We start from the raw sequence: 22,269 nt of genomic DNA on the forward strand, positions 1-22,269 counted from the left end.
TCAATGGGTCGGGCTATTAAGAAAGACCAAGGATCTGGTCTGATTGGTCTGTTTAGTACCGTCGTCAGCAGTTGAGCTATGTCTTCCCAATAGGTCATTACTTTGGGGCAGGTCCACCACATGTGTATGTATGTGCCTTTCTCCCCGCAGCCCCTCCAGCATGTGTCAGTGGTTGTTTTACCCATGCGGAATAGTTTAACTGGTGTGGTGTACCACCTCATGAGTGTCTTGTAGCATTGTTCTTGGTGAATTACACAGATGGATGTTTTTGTCGCTGCCTCCCATATATCCTGCCATTCACCCCCCTCCAGTGTTTGCTGTAGGTCATTTTCCCATTGCGTGACATATGTGGGAGTGTATGTTTTGTCTGATGGAGCGCTAAGCTGGGTGTAGAGGCGGGTGATGAGGCCGGCACGTGGTCCTTCTGCCGCGCAAAGGGCTTCATAGAAGGTAGGTTTAGTGTGTGCTGCGGCCCTGACTTGCGCGCTTCCGGCAAAGTCCCGAAGCTGTATGTAACGAAAATAATCTTTGGTGGTCAGCGGGGCCAGTGTCTTGAGGTCCTCGAAAGTTCTGATTGAGCCGTTATGATACAATTGGTGGTATCTCTGGATGCCCGTGTTTTCTATGTCTTTGAAATCTCTGGCTGTTAGGCCTGGTGGGAACGCTTTATTGCGTAGGTATGGTGTGAGCGGTGAGGTGGGGTGAGTGAGTGCATGTTTGTGGGCAGCATAATCCCAGATCCTGATGGAGTTTAGGATTGCTGGGCATGTTGTGGATATTGGCGGTCTATCTTGTCTTGGGACCCATATCCAGTACTGCGGGAGATCAGTACCCATGAGTAGTGTTTCTAAGTCAACCCATCTGTGGATGTCGGGTGGTGAGTGCCATTCTATTATTTGTGCCAGTTGTGCTGACAGATAGTAGGCATGAAGGTTGGGGAGGCCCAGGCCCCCTCTGCTTTTGGGTGCGTACATTGTTTGTCTCGCTATCCTGTGCCTCTTCCCGGCCCAGACGAAGTCGTCTATTGCCGTTTGTAGTGGCTTGAGGTCGCTTTTAGTGACCCTCGTTGGAAGTGCCTGGAAGAGGAACAGGAGGCGGGGTAGTAAGTTCATTTTTACGCTGTGTAGCCTCCCTATCCACGAGATGGGTTTGTTGTTCCACTGGGCTAGATCTTTGATTAGTGTGGCCAGTAGGCGTTGGTGATTGGTTGCATATATGTCGTCGGTGTTGGGCGGGAGTGCGACCCCTAGGTATTTGATTGGTCGTTGTGTGATGTTTAATCCATGGGTTTGGGCCAACTCCGTGGCGTCCGACTCGGGGATTCCAATGGGCATGCCCACTGACTTATCTACATTTATTTTATATCCCGAGACGCGTTTGTATTCATCTAGAAGTGTTAGAAGGTGTGGTACAGATTCTTTAGGTTCAGTAAGGGTCAGTAATATGTCGTCGGCGTACGCTGACACTTTAAACTCTTCCGTCGCCACTCGGATGCCTTGTATTCTTGGATGTTCCCTGATGAGTGTCAATAAGGGCTCTAAGGCCAGGATAAATAGCAGGGGGGATAACGGGCATCCCTGACGTGTTCCGTTTTTAAGTGTAAAGGGGCGTGGTGCCGTTCCTTGCACTAGTGTCTGTGCTCTGGGGTTTACATATAAGGCGTGCACTGCTGTAAGGAATGTGTCTGGTAATTGCATTTGTCGGAGTAGTGTGAATAGATATGGCCATAGGATCCTGTCAAACGCCTTCTCTGCATCCAGGGAGAGGAGCAGAGCAGGCGTTTGCTTTCTTCCTGCCCTCCATATGAGGTCCACTGCCCTTCGTGTATTTTCATACAGCTGCCTAGTGGGTACGAAGCCCACTTGGTCCGCATGTATGTATCTGGTGAGCAGTGGGTTAAGTCGATTGGCCAGCAGTTTGGCGTAGGTTTTGACGTCAAAGTTGATAAGTGATATGGGCCGATAGTTGGAGATGTAGGTGTGGTCTCTGTCTGGTTTAGGAATGAGGGTAATGTCTGCTGTCATGAGGTCTTGGTGTGGTGTTTCTCCTTCTGTCCACTTTTTGTACATTTTAGTTAGATATGGGGTGAGTTGTTCTTTAAAGGTTTTGTAGTATGTGCCGTCAAAGCCGTCCGGCCCCGGGGCCTTAGCGCCCTTAAGTCCAGTGACGGCCATGACGACTTCCTCCACATCTATGGGGGCTCCCAGCGGCCCCGTCAGGTTGGCGGGGAGCCTTTTGAGTTGGGCTTTAGTTAGAAACGTCCTAACCTCTCCCATGTATTCCTCATTGGTCTCGGTTAGTGTAGGTGCGTGGTTGTATAAATCTGTGTAGAAGTGTGTGAATTCGACGTTGATGTCCTCAGGGTTGGTGAGAATTGTTCCCTGTGTGTTTCTTACTGCCATAGTTGTGGTCTTGTGAGTTTTGGGTCTTAAGGCTCTTGCTAAGAGGGTGTCCATTTTATTGGACTTCTCATAAAAGAGCCTTTTTGTGTGACGTATGTCATTGCTGACCTCGTCCACCATTAACTCCCTAATCATGCGTCTTATGTCTTGTAAGTCTTTCGTCGTGGATGGAGTGGTCGTCTGTTTGTTTCGCATTTCGGCTTTTCGAAGTTGTTTTAGGAGGTCTGTTAGTCTCTCATATTTTTTCTTTTTATAGTGTGTGGCTAGTTTTATGAGGTGGCCCCGGATTACGGGCTTGTGGGCCGCCCATAGTGTCGTTGGTGATATGTCTGGGGTATCGTTAGTTAGGAAGTAGTTTGTTATCTCCTGTCTAGTGCTTTCCAGAATTTGTGGGTTTTTAAGGAGAGAGGCGTTCATACGCCATTTCCAGGGTGTATGTGTCCCCTGCGTTCTTAGGGTTATTTCTATGTCGGCGTGATCCGACCAGGAGATTAGGTTTATTGCAGATGTTTTAATCCACTGCATACCTAGGCAGTTCGTGAGGAAGAGATCTATGCGGGAGTAAGTGGCGTGTGGGGCCGAGTAGAATGTATAATCATGCTCGCCTGGGTGTTGGATGCGCCATGGGTCCAGTAGTCCTGTATTGAGGATGAATTTATGTAGGAGCTTGTCCTGAGCCCCTCTATGTTGTGAGCGCGGGAGCCGTTGGCCTCCTCCCCGGTCTGTCGCTGGGCAGGGCGTAGCATTAAGGTCTCCCCCTAATATTATTATACCCCTTGGTAGGGCAGTTATCAGTGACTCAAGGTTAGCCCAGAACTCAGGTATGGGGGTGTTGGATTGCAGCGTGCCCGACAGGGCCACGTACCGGCCCTCAGCGTCTGTTTGTACGCCTGTTACCTGAAGGGGGCATTTCTTATGTATGAGTATTTCTACTCCGTTTTTTTTACATTGGGCGCGTGATGCGTATGCTTTTGTGTACATGTGGTTCGTTAGAGTTAGTTGCGAGGAGCGTGGTATGTGCGTCTCTTGAACGAAGGTGATGTCGGCCTTCTGGCGACGTACCTCTCTCAGGAGTAGCCTCCGTTTTGTGGGCACATTCAGGCCATTCACATTTAGGGAGGTGATTTTCAGGTCCATGTTTAGTCTAGTGTTAGTGTGTGTCCGCTTACCCTGTCTGTGAGGGATAGTCAGTCTGTTCCGGGTCCGGTACCCGAGCCCGCGCAGCTCACCCCGATCCGCACGCCCCTGCAGTTCCGCTCTCGTTCTCGTCCGGGTGCGTGTATGGGTGGGTGGGGGGTAAAGGAGGGTGGGGGGGGGGGGAGGAGGTGAGGGATATCACTAGGTGTATCACCTAAAGAAAGGTAGAAGTGAGTTCACTAGGTGCGCAAACTTTTACAAACAGTTTATAAACAATAAACAGTACAATTAAAATATCCGGGTCTTATCAGTCGCCAGGAGCTATAGGGGGTGGGTGTCCACCGCGTTGAGGGTATCTCCTCTAACGGGGGGGAAGCTCAGCCGATATGCACCCTGGCGAGGCTCATATAAAAAATAAAATCAACCTGTGTCTCCTGGGAGTGTAGGGGAGGGCGACCTATGGTGTATCATGTTCGTTTGGTTGCTTGTTTATTTTGACCTCTTGCCAATTTGATCTATCATATGTTGGTTTTCTGTGTGTCTTTTCTGGTGAAGCAGATTGCATTGCGGGCAAAGGGCGGCCTTATTGGTTACTGGGGGTTATGGGGCTAGTGTCAGTATCCCTCGTGGTTTGTCCCTATCGGGTCGAGGGCATATCAGTTTGTCGGCCCCCTATCTCTTTTTTACACAGGTCGGAGGTGTATATGCTCTCTGGGGTTGAATGAGTAAGTGCTGGCCCTGTCCTGTGCTTAAGTTCATGTCTATATGGGTCGTGTCCCGTCCGGGTGCCTATGCGGGTCCCTTCCCGTAGCGTGGATATATTCTCTTGGTCCCTGCTGCTTAGGGTGCCTAAGGCCAGAGGCTCTCCGTGGGGAGCTCGTCATTTTGAGCGGGAATCCCAGGTCCCGTGACCCGAAAGTCCCGCTATTTTTGTGACACGTTATTAACATCATGGATCAATTTGTTAAAAATTTCGTCCCCTGCCCCCTTCCCATACAACAAAAACCATATTTAAACATTGGATATACCACAATCAATTAAGTAGCACAGTGGTCAAAAGGTTTGTACAGTCCCCTCTCCCCCCATCCCCAGGATTTGTTAACAATATTACACCAGTATGAACAGTTAGTAACACGATGTTATGGGGTTCCCAGTTAGGCCTATTGGCGTTTAGATGCGCCGTTAAAAAACTATCTAGCGCCTAAGCCGGCCTAAAATCAACATCATATGTATACTTGACGGTATACATTACGGTATGTCCTTGGTTTCAGTGTGGTCGATGGCGTTGTTCTTCCCAGCTTTCCGGCAGAGGTGTCAGTTCTGGGATGCCGTTCACTGGAAGTTGGAGGTCATCCGGTACCGATATACCTAAGTCCGTTAGGAAAGCTCGGGCATCTGTTGTGGGTAGTAAGATCGCCGGCGTGGGGCCTTGGAAAATCAGTATCTTGAAGGGGTATCCCCATGCAAATCTGATCCCTTTCTGCCTCAGTAATTCCGTGACCGGCTTCCATGTCCGTCTACGGAGAAGAGTGCTTTATGTTTAATTTTATCAACCAGTTCAGATTATGTTTCCAAAAAGATGTTCAATAAAACGATTCAACAAAGCAGTTCTAACATCATCAGTCCTATTCTCCAAAGTGTGAATAATACAGAACTTAAAGTGAATTTTAAACTCAGGCCAAAACAGCTGAACTCAAAACATAGCTGACTTGGAGATATTTTTCCAATTTGATTATTTTGGCCTAAAACCAGAAATGACATGTTGGAATGGGAGTCAGGGGTTAATTTATTTTTGTCTAGTCATCTTATTTGTTTAACAAAAAAATAAATAAAAATAAATATAGATATATATCTTTCATATCTCACTAGACTGTAAGTTGTAATTAAGTTGCACTGTCAAAAACATAATCAGCGCTTCCTGCTAATTAAGCCTTGTCCTGAATTAACACACACCTAATTTAGTGATATTATGATCTGCATTGTTTTGTCAGCTAATTAACGGGAAGAGCGAAGATGTGGTGTTTGAGAGCAGCGCACAGGATGTGTCTATAACTTGCTGCTGCCTCAGCAGTGATCAGCGGCTAGCAGCCTTTGGAGTGGAAGATGGGGCTTTGAAGGTATGTCTTATAACAATAGAATGGAATTGATTTCAGCTGGTACCAGGCCCATGCATGTAGTCTGATGTGGACCAGTTATGGGCTCTATGAAATTATATTAGCAATGACATGATTTGTTCTAAAGCAGAAGTGTCTCTTTATCCACATGTACATACTTGTCTGTCCAGGCACGCACACATGCTGGAAGCAACATGCAGACCAGGATACAGTTAGTTTTTTCTTTTGTTTTTGTTGTTTCTGCCCCTCTCTTCAAGCCTGCAATGTTTCCCTGCTTTAGCTGCAAAAATCTTGCTTTATTATTATTATTATTATTTTATTATTTATATAGCGCCAGCAAATTCCGTAGCGCTGTACAATGAATTAGGGTTCTGGGACTTGTAGTTCAACGTTGGCTTTTTTACAGTTTGTTCTTCCAGATACCCTTTCTGTTGATCAGACCGCTTACATGATAAGCTCTGAAGTGTTATATCAATTTAAGTTAGTATCATAAATGGCTTAAAGCGGCACTGTCATGCCGAATTCCGTTTTTTTTTTTTTAACCCCCCTCCCGCCTCAACTACATCCAATCGACCCCCTAGTCACCCCCAAATGCCCCTATGCCCCCCACATTACCTATTTTTTATTCTTTATTTTCTGCCCCGATCTATATTCAGGGCGCCGCCATCTTTGTGTGGGTAGGTGAAGTCCCTGTGGGACACGTCATCTACCCACACTAGATAGCCCTGAGATTCCCGCACATGCCCAGTGAAACATCTGGACATGCGAACGGGAATTTCACCTATTCATTCATTCATCAGACAGACGAATGAATGAATAGAAAAAATCAGACGAACAAACTAACACTGTGTATCAGTGTTCGTTTGTTTGTTCGGTTTATTACAAGGAGGGAGCTACCGGCGTGCAGCTCCCTCCTTGCAATATGTAAAGACAGAAGCGGCAGGGAGCAGTGCTCCCCACCACTTCATAAGCCCCCCAGGTCCCCTCCTCACTCTATGGGGGTCAATATGACCCCCATAATAGCACAAGGGAGATTAAAATCTCCCCAATGCCCCTACTCGCTATGTCCACTAAACAGTAAGCAGCCTGTGGCTGCTCACTGTAAAAAAAAAAAAAAAGGGTAATAAGGGGGGGACGGGGGACCTACTGTCCTCCCCCGCCGGCCCCCACCCCTGGACGGCGGGTGGGGGCCATAATGGGAATGAGGGGGGACCTACTGTCCTCCCCTCAGGCCCCCACCCCTGGGCGGCGGGTGGGGGCCATAATAGTAATAAGGGGGGGACCTACTGTCCTCCACCCCCCGGCCCCCACCCCTGGGCGGCGGGTGGGGGCCATAATAGTAATGGGGGGGGGAACCTACTGTCCTCCCCCCCCCCCGGCCCCCACCCCTGGGCGGCGGGTGGGGGCCATAATAGTAATAAGGGGGGGAACCTACTGTCCTCCACCCCCCGGCCCCCACCCCTGGGCGGCGGGTGGGGGCCGTAATAGGGGAGGACCTACTGTCCGGCCCCCACCCCTGGGCGGCGGGTGGGGGCCATAATAGTAATAAGGGGGGGGGGACCTACTGTCCTCCAGCCCCCGGCCCCACCCCTGGGCGGCGGGTGGGGGCCCTAATGGTAAAAGGGGGTGGGGACACCTACTGTCCTCCCCCCCGGCCCCCACCCCTGGGCGGCGGGTGGGGGCCATAACGATAATGGGGGGGGGACCTACTGTCCTCCCCCCGCCCCCACCCCTGGGCGGCGGGTGGGGGCACTAAGTAAATTCCCCCCCCCCATCAAGGTGACTAGGGGTGCCCAAGCCCCTAGTCACCCACCCCCCACCCAAATAAAAAATGCCCCTACCTACCCCCCTCACCCTAAAAAATAGTGAGGGGGGAATAAAATTGCTAACCTGTAAAGTAAAATTAAACTTACCATTCGACGTCTTCTTTTTTCTAAAATCTTCATTTTCAGCCCCAAAAAAGGCCAAATAAAAAACCATCATAGCCGTCGAACTAGAAATAAAATAAAAAACCCGAGCGCAAAAAAAAACCCCGACGAAAAATAAAAAACCAGAGCGCACAAAAAAATAATCCATCTTCACCCATGGAGGGCTCCGCGCAGACTGAGCTCCGCAGGGCGGGGCAAGGCTTATAAAGCCTTGCCCCGCCCTGCAATTAGCCTAAGAACACTCTGATTGGTGGGTTTAAGCCAATCAGAGTGCTCTTTGTCATTTTACAAGCGTGGGAAAGTTCTTTGGAATTTTCCCACGCTTGTAAAATGACACAGAGCACTGTGATTGGATGGCTTGAAATCCAGGGGTGGGGGCCGGGGGGGGGGAGGGCAGTAGGTCCCCCCCCCCTCTTATTACCATTATGGCCCCCACCCGCCGCCCAGGGGTGGGGGCCGGGGGGGGGAGGACAGTAGGTCCCCACCCCCCTCTTATTACCATTATGGCCTCCACCCGCCGGCCAGGGGTGGGGGCCGGGGGGGAGGACAGTAGGTCCCCCCCCCCTCCCTACTACTATCATGGGCCCCCACCCGCCGCCCAGGGGTGGGGGCCGGGGGGGAGGACAGTAGGTCCCCCCCCCTTTATTACCATTATGGCCCCCACCCGCCGCCCAGGGGTGGGGGCCGGGGGGGAGGACAGTAGGTCCCCCCCCCTTTATTACCATTATGGCCCCCACCCGCCGCCCAGGGGTGGGGGCCGGGGGGGAGAACAGTAGGTCCCCCCCTCATTATCTTTATGGCCCCCACCCACCGCTCAGGGGTGGGGGCCGGGGGGGGGACAATAGGTCTCCCTCCCTTATTTTACTTTACAGCCCCCACCCGTCGTTTAGGGGTGGGGGGCAATATTTTTTTTTTATTATTTTTTTTTTTTTTTACAGTGAGCAGCCACAGGCTGCTCACTGCTTACTAGACATGCCCCTACTCGCGGTATAGCGAGTAGGGGCATATTATTTACTAATACCAAGTCATTTTTACTTAGTGTTAGTAAATTTGGCTGAAAGACCAATTTAGGTCTTTCAGCCTTTTAGTAGATAGCTCCCTGATACCGTGGGAATTAGGGAGTTATCTACTAAGCGGCTGCAAGATGCAGCCACAGCAATGAATAGGATCGGAGTTTCATTCATTAGAATGAAATTCCGATCCGAACAAAGTACCGAATTGCATCCTAACACCAATGGAGAAACAGTGCTCATTCTGTTAGGATGCAATTCGGCAGTTTTGCCGGCGTTCTGTCTAAGTGACAGGACGTTCGGCAATACTGACAGGAAGCATTGTGGGAACTGGGAGGAAAGCTAGGGATCATGGGAAAATTGGTCTGACCAGCGGAAATGAAGCACACTTTGCTCCTTCGCTGGTCAGAGCTGGTCAAGCGGAGGAATCCTCCATAAGACAGAGTCCCTACTTTGTCTTATGATTTTAAAGAAAACTAAAGAAGACAGGAAGAAAAGAATAACAGATCCCGAGAGAGGGGGAGAAGAGGAAGAGATTGAGGAAAGGTAAGTTCGGCATGACAGTGCTGCTTTAATATCTTCCTGGTTTGGCGAACGCACAGTGCAGAAGCAGCACATTATGGTAATTTCAAGCAAATACAGCAACTGCAAATTGTTGTTTTTTTTTATGGCTTTTTATTTTAAATATATTTTAATGCATTATCTTTGTAATAAATGTAAAATGTTTACATGTGTAGGAGAGCACACCTCTAGTGGCCACAAGAGGCATTTCCTCATGAAGACTTTTCAAACATCCACGGTCTTCACGTTCTGAGTCCTCACGCTTGGCATGATGACGCCGAATGTTGGCAATTCTTTTCATAGAGAAGCATGGGTATATTGCTGCTTTATGCGAAGCATGGCATCACTTGTATTGTAGGTCGCCCAATGCTTTTTCTCTGAAAATTTTTGGATTGGACCAGAGATTATCAGAATGATCATCAAAGTGTCTGCTGCAGTAAGACTGGGACAACATTGGATAAAAGGGGAGTTGTGTTAGATTTTCTTCATGTTTCCCAAGTGGGCCCTAAATCTAAATGTTACTCCAGTGTTACAAACAAATATATTTTATTTATAATATTTACGTGTCTTCCTTTGAAACTATAGCTGCTCATGCACTTTTGCTATTGAGAGCTGAGCTTTCAGCATATTAAATTTTTAAATTACTGAATAATTAGCCCAAAAGAACTGTAAACCACAAAGCTGTGTGATCGAGCTTTCAACTGCTACATCCTGATATTTGAACATAAAGAAATGATAATGTATTAAACACAGCCGCTCCGTTATGAAAATAAGTGTAAGGACTTATTTGTGACAGCTTTAAGCCATGCTGGTGGAAAGGGCTTGTTTGCTACTGAGCTCTCACTGTGTTCTAAGATCATCCCAATTAGAAGACAAGGAGTTTATAAAGCAACAAAATCAGTTCTACCGGAATAATCCCTTTTAGCGAGGTAGGTGTCAAAAGAGCCACACGGCTTCATTTTATTTCCGAACATCTGGTAAAATTTAAATAATGCCAGTGGAATGGAAACTTGAAAAAGGACAATAGCCTCCTGCTTTGCAAATAAGTGTTCCTTTCTTGCAATGGTTTTTAATTCCATTTAAAGCTGCGGTTTTATGATCCAGCAGGGGACCATTTCTCCTGCCCTAATCTTCCATTTTTTTCAATAACAAATTTGCTCATTCTGCTTGAATAATAGAATGTGTATTTAAAGGATAATTTTACTGGAACGGCTGAGCTATTTCTAGGAACATAAAAACGAGATTGAAGACTGTGACATGTTACATTGAGATTGAAAAGAGGGTTATTTAAGGTTTGACTGTATTTTTTTCCCCCTTTAATAGCATTAATCATTTTATTAACTGTTTGCTTCCTAATATCTACATTTCCGATTTCCCAAATTCCAAATAGCTTAGTTTCTAGACCTGGCCAGTGCTCAGGCTCCTGTGTTTTTTGTTTGCTTTTGTATCGTACAATTTTGTTACAGTGCTGCCACCCACCCTATGTGTATTGTAGTAGGCATTAATTAGTTTGTAGGGATTCACAAGAATGCCCTCCTTTCTCATTAGAGATTTTACCTTTTTTAGTTAAAGGAAGCAAGTGGAATTATCAGGGTAGAATTCATCAAACACACTGTTCAGTTAGACTCGATTTGCATCTTAATTTTTAAATCATTCTTGCTGGTTGTTTTATATATATATATATATATATATATATATATATATATATATTTGTGAATCTTTTTCTTGGGTATGTATATCACAGAAAACGGCATATAAGACAGCGAGACTCGCAGGTCTCAATGGAGACGCAAACAAAAGATTCAAGAACTAAATGTGTACGGAAACTCTCAGGTTTCCAGTAATGTAACAGTACATGTGTTATAATTTTAATATTTGCAACCAGATGAAGATTTCATATGTAGAATAATAACTTTTCATATTAGTTTAACAATTATATCGGAACTGATTGTGTGCTATGCCTTTAATAATACATAGATAAGCTATGATGAAATTATTGTAACATTTGTAATATTTTTATTTTTTTTGGCAGATGAGCTTACACTTTAATGGCAAATGCAGTGGGACAAAAACCTAAAACTGTTATTTAAATTTACCTAGAGATTTGCGATAGTTTGCAGCGTGTGTGTGTATATAATCTCCACGGCTGCTTATCCTTTTTCTCTGTGTTTTTTCTCTTTTTGTTGTTGTTATTTTTCCCGTTTTACTAGCCTTCCTTCCCCTCATTTCCTCCTCTTCTCCTTCTGCTCCTCTTCTCTTCCTTTAACCTCTTGTCTTTTCTCCCCTCCTCGCAGTTCACGTTGCTTTACTTTTTCTACCATTTTCTCCTCTCCCTTTTCCACACTTCTTCTCTTTTCCTTCCCTCTTCCCTTGCCTTCTGTTTTTATTTTCTCCCCTCTTCTCAACATCCGTCAAATCCTTTAAGTAACTTGCAAGTTATGCAAACTGTAAAATGTGATTACATTTGAATCCTTTTCTTCTCGTGCCTCGACATGTAGTCAGACCATATGTACACAGAAACCTTCCTCATTCTTTACTTTTTGGATACAGGTGATAGAAGTGCCTAGTGGAAAACTCCTTCAGCACTTAGATGGTCACAGGCGCTCTGTCCAGCACTGCCAGTTCACAGCAGGTGGAAAAAGTCTTATTTCATGCTCAGTAGATTCCACAATCAGGGTGAGTGTTTTATGACAGTCTCCTTAAAGTGACACATTTATTAAAATGTTTAAATTGGCATAAAGTGAGAGATTAATTTTAGTTGCATCTTACATAGCTGCAGAAATACAGATAGCCACCTGAAAATACAATTATATATTTATTATTAATTATTATTTTTTTCCCTTGGGATACTTGCAGCACCAAAATAGCTCCGCTTAATGAGTCAATTTTGATGTATAGATCATGCCTCTGCACATTCACATAGCCTCTTAATTCTAGATTAAACACTCCACACAATAAGGAAAGCAAAATAATGTGTAGGGGGAGTGTGGCTAGAACAATGTGATTTAACTCCCAAATGTAGTGAGACATCATAAGGCATGATCTATACACCAAAACTGCTTCATTATGCTAAAGTTGTTTTAGTGTTAAAACATTCATATACATTCACTAGTTAAATACAATAGTTGCAGAGAATATTCGGTGCACATATAGTGTGGCTAAAGTGCTATAATTGAGATGGCTATAACTTTAACTTAATGAAGCAGTTTTAGTGCATAGGTCATGCCACTGCAGTCTCACTGCTCAATTCACTGCCATTTAGAAGCTAAATCACTCTGTTTATGAAGCCCTACTCACACCTTCCCTGGCTGAAACTCACATAGCCTCACTGCCCACTTTCTGAATTTAAATCTAAATGTTTTAGCTTCCTTTATTGCACGTGTTTAATTTAGAACGGCTTATCTCCTGTTCTGGTAATAGCCTGCTAGAGCCTACAGCATCCTCCTGTGTGTGATTAAAGTTCAACTAACAGAGCAGGAGATAAAAACGTGTAAAGTAAATACACTATGCTGTAAAGGGTTATTGAAATTTTTTTTTTATATATATATATATATATATATATATATATATATTTATTTTATATAGGCTGTGTGAGTCACAGTCAGGGGAGATGTGGATTGAGCTACATAAACAGAAACAAAAGGGATTTGACTCCTACATGGCAGAGAAGTGAGCAGTGAAACCGCAGATGCATGATCTATACACCAAAACCGCTTCATTAAGCAAAAGTTGTTTTGGTGCTTAAAGAGTGCTTTTCAGGGTATTAAGCTGCAGACAAAACACCTCCGGCACCTCTCATAACCATAAGTTGTTCAGTTTAAAATAGACCATGAATCCTGGAATGATATGTTCTCTTGTCACTGCTTGTATGCATTCATTGATTCCTGATAACGTTATGTTATGATGTAGGTTTGGGACTTGACCACTGGCCAAAGCATGGAGTTAAAAGGACACAAAGAATCTGTAAAGTGTTTTAAAATGTTACCAAATTCCAGGCTCTTGTCCTGGTCTTTTGATGGGACAGTGAAGGTAAGCGAGACTGATTATATTGTTAACTGATCTTTATTAGTTTGTTGCCTTTAAGAAGCTTTATTGGTGTATTTATTATGTAAAATGATCTAAAATTATTTAGTTTATAAATCTTCATCATATAAAATATACATTATAATTGCTATGGCTAAAAAATACTGTGCAAACCTGAGACTATTACTGTACCCACAGCAGCAAAATCATCTGCAAGAACTACGTCCACCAGTATAGTTGGGCGATGATGACTCTGCATCAACAGCTACCATAGATAGGTTCGGCCTGCATTACTAAATGTGATCTGTCACTCTAGAAATCACACCATTTAATAAAACAACATGAAAATCACATATAACTTGTATCAACCTTTTTCATGTGATGCGCGGTTCCCTTTAAATGTATACAATGATTAAATGAGCACTCCAGGTACCACAACCACTACAGTATGCCCATCTAAAGTAGTGGAGGCATTGAGTGGCCTGATCCTCCTTCACTGAAGCCAAGATAACTTGTGTTCACTCAAATGCTTTTCATAGAGAAACATTGTGGACATACAGCACCTGTGCAACAATCACTGCGATACACCAATGCAGTGCATCTCCCTGGGAATCTTTAGATGTGCTTCCAGTGTTGGCATACTTACCTTGCAGATGCCAAATGTAAAATAGATTTAGTTATTGAATCTATTTTAGTTTGGAGCCCCTATTGGCTGCTGCTAGAGTCATTGCAGAATGTAAATAGTGCATTTTAGCAAATACACAGTTTTCATTTTCAAGTCTGTAGGGACAGAATCTATGCCCCAAAATTACTTGTTTAAAGGGTCACTCCACTGCCAAAGAAAACATAAATCATTGCTGTCCAGTAGATATAATCCCAATTAATACAAATATGCATATAATTATGCGTTTTTTCATTGGGGATATATATATCTAATATCAACTTGCAAAAGCTGCAGATCTCTTGTCTGCTACCTTTGCAGGCCCTCCCTTTCTTCCTCAGTGCAGACTTTCTGTGGCTGTCCAATCACAGACTCCCCAATGCAGCTCAATAAGGTATGTTTGCAAGATAGATGCTCTGGGCAATTGCTGGCTCTTGAGTTTAGCTCCACTGAGCTAAACAATACAGGAAGTAACAGGACCTGCAGTCTGATTAAGTGCTTTAGGGGTCTGGAGTGTCCCTTTATATGAAGTGATTTTGGTGCTTAGAATGTCCCTTTAAATAGCAGGATAAAATATTTGTAATCACAATTTCTCTTTTTATCCAATGGCATTATAACTGGGTGCTTTTACCACTATAGGGAAAGACCTCATAGTAGGGGTTGCTTGGATGTTTGCTAGACACTCCTGTGATCATGAATCATGTCAAGTCCTCATACTTGAAAACAGCCAATCTGGTTACTGTATAAATCATGGGCTCTTTTTTTTTTGTCTGCCTGTTTGAAAACAACTGGTTTGTAATCTCTGTAATTTGCTTAACGTCGGTGACTTGTCTTTCCGGTTTTAGATATGGGATCTTGTGACTGGAAGCATGGAGCAGGATTTTCATAGCCATACTGGGACAGTTCTTTCATGTGATATTTCACCTGATGCCACTAAATTTGCATCTACCTCCGCTGATACTACTGCCAAGGTACATCATAGACATCTCTGACTATTATACTAAAATGCTTATTACTGTGTTTAGTGAGGACTGTGAAGAAGATTTGTTTACAAGTAACAGAACACTGCAAGCATCAGAACTATTACAGTGCAGTGGTTATGGCACCAGGTGTGCACTGAAGCCCCTCCCTCATTGTAATGTACTTGACTTATCTGAGGTCGGCCAAGCGCTGGGAAATATTAAGCTGCATTTCATTAAAGTCTATAGTTTTTCTTTCTCTAAAAGTTCTTAATTCTAGTTTTCTTTCAGAATAAGTTATTGGCAGTTTTTTTTTTTAATACATTTATTGTACAATTCTTCTATTGGTGTTCTTTTTCGTGCAGTCACTATACCTGAACCCCAGCATGTTAAGAAAAAGCTATAATCAGAAATATTAATATTCCGTGTTCAGTAGCAATTTTGTGCGGTCAGCCGTCCGCCCTCCAGGGTTAGTTAGAACATATATCCCAGAATCCTCTATCAGTTATTGGAGCACTACAGTTTTATTTCTATCCAGGTGTAACCCCATATAACCCTGTGAAACAGAATGATATTTCCTGTATTCTATTAAAGTTCTGTCTTACTACCTTACTCCTGCCTTCAAAACACAGAGTAGATGTTGTTTTTAATAACTAGTCTCCTAGAGAGGTGAACAATATTATACAAATCAATGCTTGTTTGAGTATAGTGTTTCTCAAGAGAGCATATTATATCGTAGCTTTGCAGTTCCTCCGAGATGTTCGTCCGTTCAGTCATGTATTACAGATGTCTGCAGAGGGTGTTTTACTTCCCATTATTTGTATTTAGTTGAGTTTGCAATGCAGCAGGATACCTAGTGATGTAGCAGCGGTAGACATTCGTTAAATGCTGGTTCTATATTGAAGGATTTATTTGGGGGGGAATCCTAATTTTATCACAAAAAACCACTATCCGCATGTTTACACATTTTGAGACTAAGCTAATATCCTCATTTTAATTTACTTTTGCGAAAATGCTTGAAAATATTTCTTAACAGCTTTACATGCCCCCTTTGTAGATTATCTAAATACATTTGTAATAATCTTATTCTGGCAGTTATGTTGCTGGTTTCCTGTGCCTAAAGAATGCATGTTTTTTTGTATCCCTCCCTTTTTAACTTTATTTTTCCAGTTATGCTAATGAAAACCAGTTAATTTAGTGTGTTCATTTATTCAGACTAAGCCTCATAGTTGTGTATATTTCATACTTTGTTTAGATTTGGAGTTTTACTGAATCCTCTCCTCTACATGAACTGAATGATCACCGCGCCTGTGTACGTTGTTGCAACTTTTCCCCGGATAGTAACTATTTAGCCACCGGAGATGATGTTGGTGAAATTATGGTATGCAATCCTTTCATTTTATTTTGTTTTTACGTAATTTTAAAGAGTTTTCCATGCTGGCATATGTAATTATGATTTTGTGCCATCAAAGTAGGAAGGTGCCTTGGACGCATTTATTTAAAATGCCCAAAATTGGACCTATAAATCCTAAAGAAGGGGTAAACGGAATGAGGGCATGTTAATAAATAATGTAGTAGCTTAAAAAGAAATTAAAAAAAGATCAGTGTACCGTCCATTAAAGATGTAAACTGTAGCCTTTAATCATTTCAAAGTTTAGACTGTATGTTTATTAAAGGAACACTAACAGGTCAGTGTAGTGTTAAAACTCACCTTATTTCCGCCAGTGCTGCCTCCGCCCCTGATCCGCCTCCTTGGCTGATAAAATCAGAATTGATCATCACAACAAATCACAATGCTTTCATATAGGAAAGCATTGGATTGGTTGAGATCGTCAGTTCTGATGATCTCAGCCATGGAGGCGGGGGCGGAGCCAAATGGCACCGTGGCCAATCAGCATCTCCTCACAGAGATGCATTGAATCTCATTGAAGACTGTTCAGCACTGCCCCAGGAAGCACCTTTTGTGGCTGTCTGAGGAGTGACCACTAGAAGTGTTCCTAGGCTGTAATGCAAACACTGCCTTTTCTCTGTAGAGGCAGTGTTTACAGCAAAAGCCTACAGGGACAGGCTATACTCAACAGAACAACTACATTAAGCTGTAGTTGTTCTGGTGCCCAGAGACTGTTGGTGCAGTCTCCTGCATCCCTGTCAAATCGTATTACATTTTCTTGCTTATGTTACCATTTCACAGGAATATAGAGTCCCTCGGCACTTGCAGCCCGCTGGCCCTCAGTGATTGCCCTTCTGTAGTACCAGGCAGTGATTGGTTAAGAGCAGTAGCTGATGCCTATCGTTGCCTGGTTTCGTCAGAGCTGCTCTCTGTATGTAGTTATTGGGGCCAGGCTGTGGATGCTGAGATGCCCTGCATTCCTGTAAATTGATATGAAAATGGTTTAGCTGTGCTGCGGAAGTCAAAGCCCACAGAAATGAGTTGAAGTGATTATGGTGTCTATAGTGTCATTTTTTTTTTTATTCTTTATTTTTGTAGTGCAATTAAGTACAGACATGCTTATGCTGCCACGACGGCAAAGGACAAGCGATTTAGTTTCATAAACAGTGACATATTGGCATGGCATATATAGGACTTGCACAATTTTATGTAAAGAAAAAATAAAGAAACATGCTAGACTAGACAATAAAACAAATAGCCTGGTGGCTGCAATTATAACAAGATACGCAGGGTAACTGAACTGGGCTTGGCAAATGAAACTTACTGTTAGAACCAAGCTTGTGAATGAAATACTGCCAGGGGTTATCAGGCACAGCTAATAACCAGACTGTTGAAGTTGAATACCACCCCACTAGCAAAAGCACACTAATATGATACATTATTGTACTGGTAAGAAAATAAATGGTGAGCAGAAATGAAGTAGAGATGCTCCTGTGTGATCGGTGTGCAGCAAATCACGATGTGCCAGTGGGTGAGAGAACCTGTGAGAGAGACCATCAACCGATTACCATGCTGTAGAAGGCTGTCATGCACCGCGTGGAGACTGGATCTGCCAAACACGCATCCCTTCTCCTCCAGAGACCATCTTTCACACCCCCTTTCGTACAGCTTTCTTTGCTCACTTTTGGTCGGATTGTTAGTTACTATTCTGCAACCATTCATTGCTTTTCAGTATCAGCTGGGCAAATTGCTGCATTCAGACCTAGCACACAATTCTCAAGTGCAACAGATGGCTTCAAAATTGTGAGCAGTGTATCAGATACCTGACAATCCGACCAAAGGTGCAATAAGATGGCTGGCCGAAAGGGAGCATGGGGAAGGTAGCCAAGGGATCTCTTCAAGATTTTTTATATACATGAATTTAAAAAAAGAATATGAGGCGGCATATTATATTATACTATATTAAAATGATGACGGTGTACTTTTAATGATCCTACCAGTAAAGAAAATGTTGTTAGATTCTAACTTTCCAATTATTCCACATAATTGTGAGGGTTTATTCACTAGACATTAAAACATTTTTTTAACTAAAAAACAGATTTTAAAATATAGGCCAAACTAGCGAAGTTGAAGTTTTGCAATTATATTTTCAAGCCACCAGAATTGACTCATTAGCGAGGAAAACCACACAATGGTTATCTTGGCGACAGGCAGAGGTTTATATGCACAGGAAGAAGGTAATGATTCAGAAACACATTCAAGGTGTCTTGCCTGTACAAGAATTGTAGGAAACGTGTCCATTGTTTTATATCTCTGGTTAATCTTGTTACAGAGCACTGCATGTATTAGCCATATATAATGTAACATCAATTTAAGTGCAGGAAGCATAAATGATCCCTTAATATTAATCATTAAAAATTATTTGAGCACTCAATTAATATTCAGCCCTACCTTCAATTGTATGGAAGGCATTACTAAGCTGCAACAATAGGAGATGAAGAATTAATGTTGTGGGAAGAGAAAGTTGCAATAAGGAACACTTTGGCAAATCATATTAAAGAAACACTCACTTAGTGGCCCTGTCTTTTTTTTTTTTTCTTCTAATTTTCATTTCCCTACACCTCGTATGTTAAACGTTATACTCCCCTCCATTGCCACTTATCTTTATGTATATCTGTTCTCTTTTCTTTTTTTGTGCCTGATATCAATATCTGGGTGCAGCTATTTTGTTCCAATCTATCTATGATGTCTGCTCTGTGTCCTTCTGTGGGATTGATTTTACTGATGGATTGTGGGTAAATATGATTGGCAACTGAAACAGAATCTTGGTTAAGCTATGCCCACTGTCAAATTTGACTTGTATAAGTAATGGAATGCCCTTACATTTCCTTATGTAGTTATGAACATAGAGCTCTGAGGGGTGGGGGGGGTGGGGGGGTGTGCACGAAGGTGCAGAAAAGGAAGGTTATAACCGTTTACTGTATGGGATTAGAATTAGAACAATACTTTAGACTACAGATTAGTAGTGAAGATTAACCAGTAAGGCTCTCTCTGTTTATGTCCTGTGTATAAATATGGAATGGAATTTGAACATGTGTGGATATACTATTTCTGTGCTTTTACTGTCAGATCTGGAGTGTGCAAAGTGGGGAACTGCTCAGACAGTGTCGTGAACTATCTGTGAAAAAAGATGATGGATGGATGACCAATGTTTTCTTCTCCCCAGACAGTAAACAAATAGTCTCTTCCAGCGCATATGTCAAAGTAAGTAACCCAGTATGATCGCTGAGCTGGTTTAGCTCCTCACTGTTACAGTGAGTTAGAATTTCGTGAAGATTCTATTTAAGATTCTCAGTATCTGTAATATTACATGATGATAGTATGAAGCAAATGCAGAATGAAAGAACTAAATCATTTGTGCAGCATCTAATAACTAATTTGCAAATTACCCAGGGCTCCGGTTAACAGCATCTAGCTATGCACCTTCTACTGTTTTGTCAAAGGGAACCTGTAGTCCCGAAAATAGCCATCGTTATTTCGGGACTACAGCCACTAGAGGTGGATTTAACCCTGCAATGTAAACAGTCCTGTTTCTTAAAAAAAAATAAAAAAAAATTTAAATGCACCCAGATAATAGTTTTATATAACTATCTTTCTCCCAGTGGGACTCAAAGCTCTCGGAATTAACCAAATCGGCAGTTGAATAGTAATAGATGTTATTATTACCCAATTGATGGTACTCATTTTATCAACCTCGGAAGGATGAAGGGCTGAGTTGACTCTGCCGGGATTTTATCGACCTCGGAAAGGATAAAGGACTGAGTTGAACCGGTGACCTTGCAATTTTTTTGAACAGGAATTTATCAACTAAGCTACCTCACCATCCTCACCGGATGACTTAAGATGAAGTGGTCTGTGTGACCATAGCGTTCCTTTAACCCCTTAAGGACACATGACATGTGTGACATGTCATGATTCCCTTTTATTCCAGAATTTTGGTCCTTAAGGGGTTAAAGGAACACACAAATGTAGAATCACTACCGTCTGTTTCGAATCTTTCAACCTATTTTTACACTACCACTTCAGATAAAATAAATAATGCATTTCTAGCAAACGCAAGTTAAACCAAAACCACTACTGTCTAACAACAAAATGAATTGCTAAAATATTGACCAATTTGAACGTGATGTCACTGTAGATTAAATCGCAAAAATAGTCACAGAATTTTGAGTTGAATTTTTAAATCATGCATACAGTTAATATTTTTCTGATTTCTATTTGTTTTTCTTTTCCAGTGGTGGGATGTCGACACTGGAGTTTGCAAACAGACGTTTTACACAAATGGCACAAATCTCAAGTCGATACATTTGTGTTCTACATTTAGAACTTTTGTAACCATTGACAATCTTGGAATTCTGTATGTACTTCAGCTGGTGGAATGACAATAACACGCAGTGTGCATTAAATATTCTTTGCCATTAGGTTCTTTGATAATCTACCTTGTACAACAGGAAGCAAACTGGGTAAACCTACAGGGATCTTGCTCGGATCTTGGCTTAGAACAGCTCTCAAATCTGACATGCTGGGCTTTTTAATTGCCACTTAGCGGTAGGCGGAGTAGCGTTAGACTGAATGTCTCCTAATCATTTTATTTTTTCCTTATGTTGTCACAGCAATACAAGAAAAGGCGAACACAGGACATATTTGTAACTTAGATGGTGGCAGCTTTTAAAAACCTGGTACTGTCTTTATTCTTGTGTTTGCATGTGTCATAAAGAATGTTCTTTTGTATACAGCTACAAATTTAATGGCACTTTTAAAATTGATTTTTTTTTTCTTTTATAAGCTGGTCGTACTAAGTTTATAAAGTGTATAGTCCTGCCCTGGACTTTATGACTTATATGGGAGTGCCATTATCTTGAACTAAAGCCATATATTATTACCCCTTAATAATATGAACAGGTATTCAAAGAAATTCTCTAACTTTTTCCTTAGTCTGCGTGTGACTATGATGTTTATTTACTAAAATAAGGGATTGTGGAGCATTGAGAAATGAATTTCCAATTTTAGGGTAAAATAGCCGAATTGGACAAATTGTCAAGCTTTCTATTTTGTCTTGATATTATTCCGTTGCCTTATAAATTCTTCGAGTTATTGACTTTGTCATTGAGCCTCTGTCTAAAGAATATTGGTATTGCAACTATTGGTACTGTTGCATTGTTTACAACTCCTAGTAGCTGCAGTTAGAATTTTCACCTCTGTACATGTTGGGTATTAATAGGATAGCCGTTTTTGTGTAATCAAATGAGCAATTCATTTTTGTGTGTACATAAAAAAAAAAACATGTTTTATAAGTAGAGTGAATTCTCAGGCAATGCTTTTGCACACTTTGGAATATCAACCAAATATTGTAAACTGTGAATTCCGACATGGGCCCTGATCTTGTAGAAATCTAAGCAATTGGAATGTATTTGTGAAGATCTGGTAATAACCTTTTAAACTTTTTTTTTTTTGCTAGATATATAGAATCATTAAATGCAAATGGGATGATTATTTTCTCTTGAAATGTAGACATGTTTGTTTATTGATTTTGTTTGTTATAATGGAGAATGATTAAAGAAAACAGTGTTGCTGTTTTGGGGAATGACACTACTGTCACTATAGTATATTTAGACCCGTTTGAAAAACATTCTGTATTAATCATTATATGCATCTATTTCCTAAACTATTTTCTGAACTGTGATAGTTAAATAAGAATTAAACATGGCCATTAGCTACATTACCAGATAAGCGTAATACAGGAACATTGTTTGTTATGGGGGGAAAAAAAAAGTTGAGCAGGATTCATAGAAAACAGGCCGTCAAACTTAAACAGTAAATTAAAAAGCAGTCATTAGATCAGAGCAGCACAAACCCATCTTAGAACCAGATAGACAAATAGTTGGTAAATGATTTTGGCATGCAAAGGACAGGTATGTACTTAATTTCTTAACTATATACATGTGCAACAGCTCCACCTACTGTCCAGTATGATAAACACACTCCATTTTATAGTTAATGTTGCAACTACAAGCATACCTAGAC

The 22,269-nt window shown here is 42.3% G+C and overlaps 1 protein-coding gene across 2 annotated transcripts in view; it reads left to right on the forward strand.

Annotated features, from left to right (window-relative positions):
• Nucleotides 1-21,735, forward strand: part of APAF1 (apoptotic peptidase activating factor 1) — an 82,182-nt gene extending 60,447 nt beyond the window's left edge. For both annotated transcript variants that reach the window (XM_063447239.1, XM_063447240.1), the window contains exons 21-27: nucleotides 5,531-5,656; nucleotides 11,703-11,828; nucleotides 13,062-13,181; nucleotides 14,682-14,807; nucleotides 16,051-16,176; nucleotides 19,315-19,449; nucleotides 20,481-21,735. In XM_063447239.1, coding sequence (XP_063303309.1) covers nucleotides 5,531-5,656; nucleotides 11,703-11,828; nucleotides 13,062-13,181; nucleotides 14,682-14,807; nucleotides 16,051-16,176; nucleotides 19,315-19,449; nucleotides 20,481-20,627 — 906 coding nt within the window. In that variant the 3' untranslated portion in view covers nucleotides 20,628-21,735. The remainder of the gene's footprint in view (nucleotides 1-5,530; nucleotides 5,657-11,702; nucleotides 11,829-13,061; nucleotides 13,182-14,681; nucleotides 14,808-16,050; nucleotides 16,177-19,314; nucleotides 19,450-20,480) is intronic.
• Nucleotides 21,736-22,269: the final 534 nt, after the last annotated feature.

This window comes from Pelobates fuscus, chromosome 3, assembly GCF_036172605.1.
Source record: "Pelobates fuscus isolate aPelFus1 chromosome 3, aPelFus1.pri, whole genome shotgun sequence".
NCBI classification, from domain to species: domain Eukaryota; kingdom Metazoa; phylum Chordata; class Amphibia; order Anura; family Pelobatidae; genus Pelobates; species Pelobates fuscus.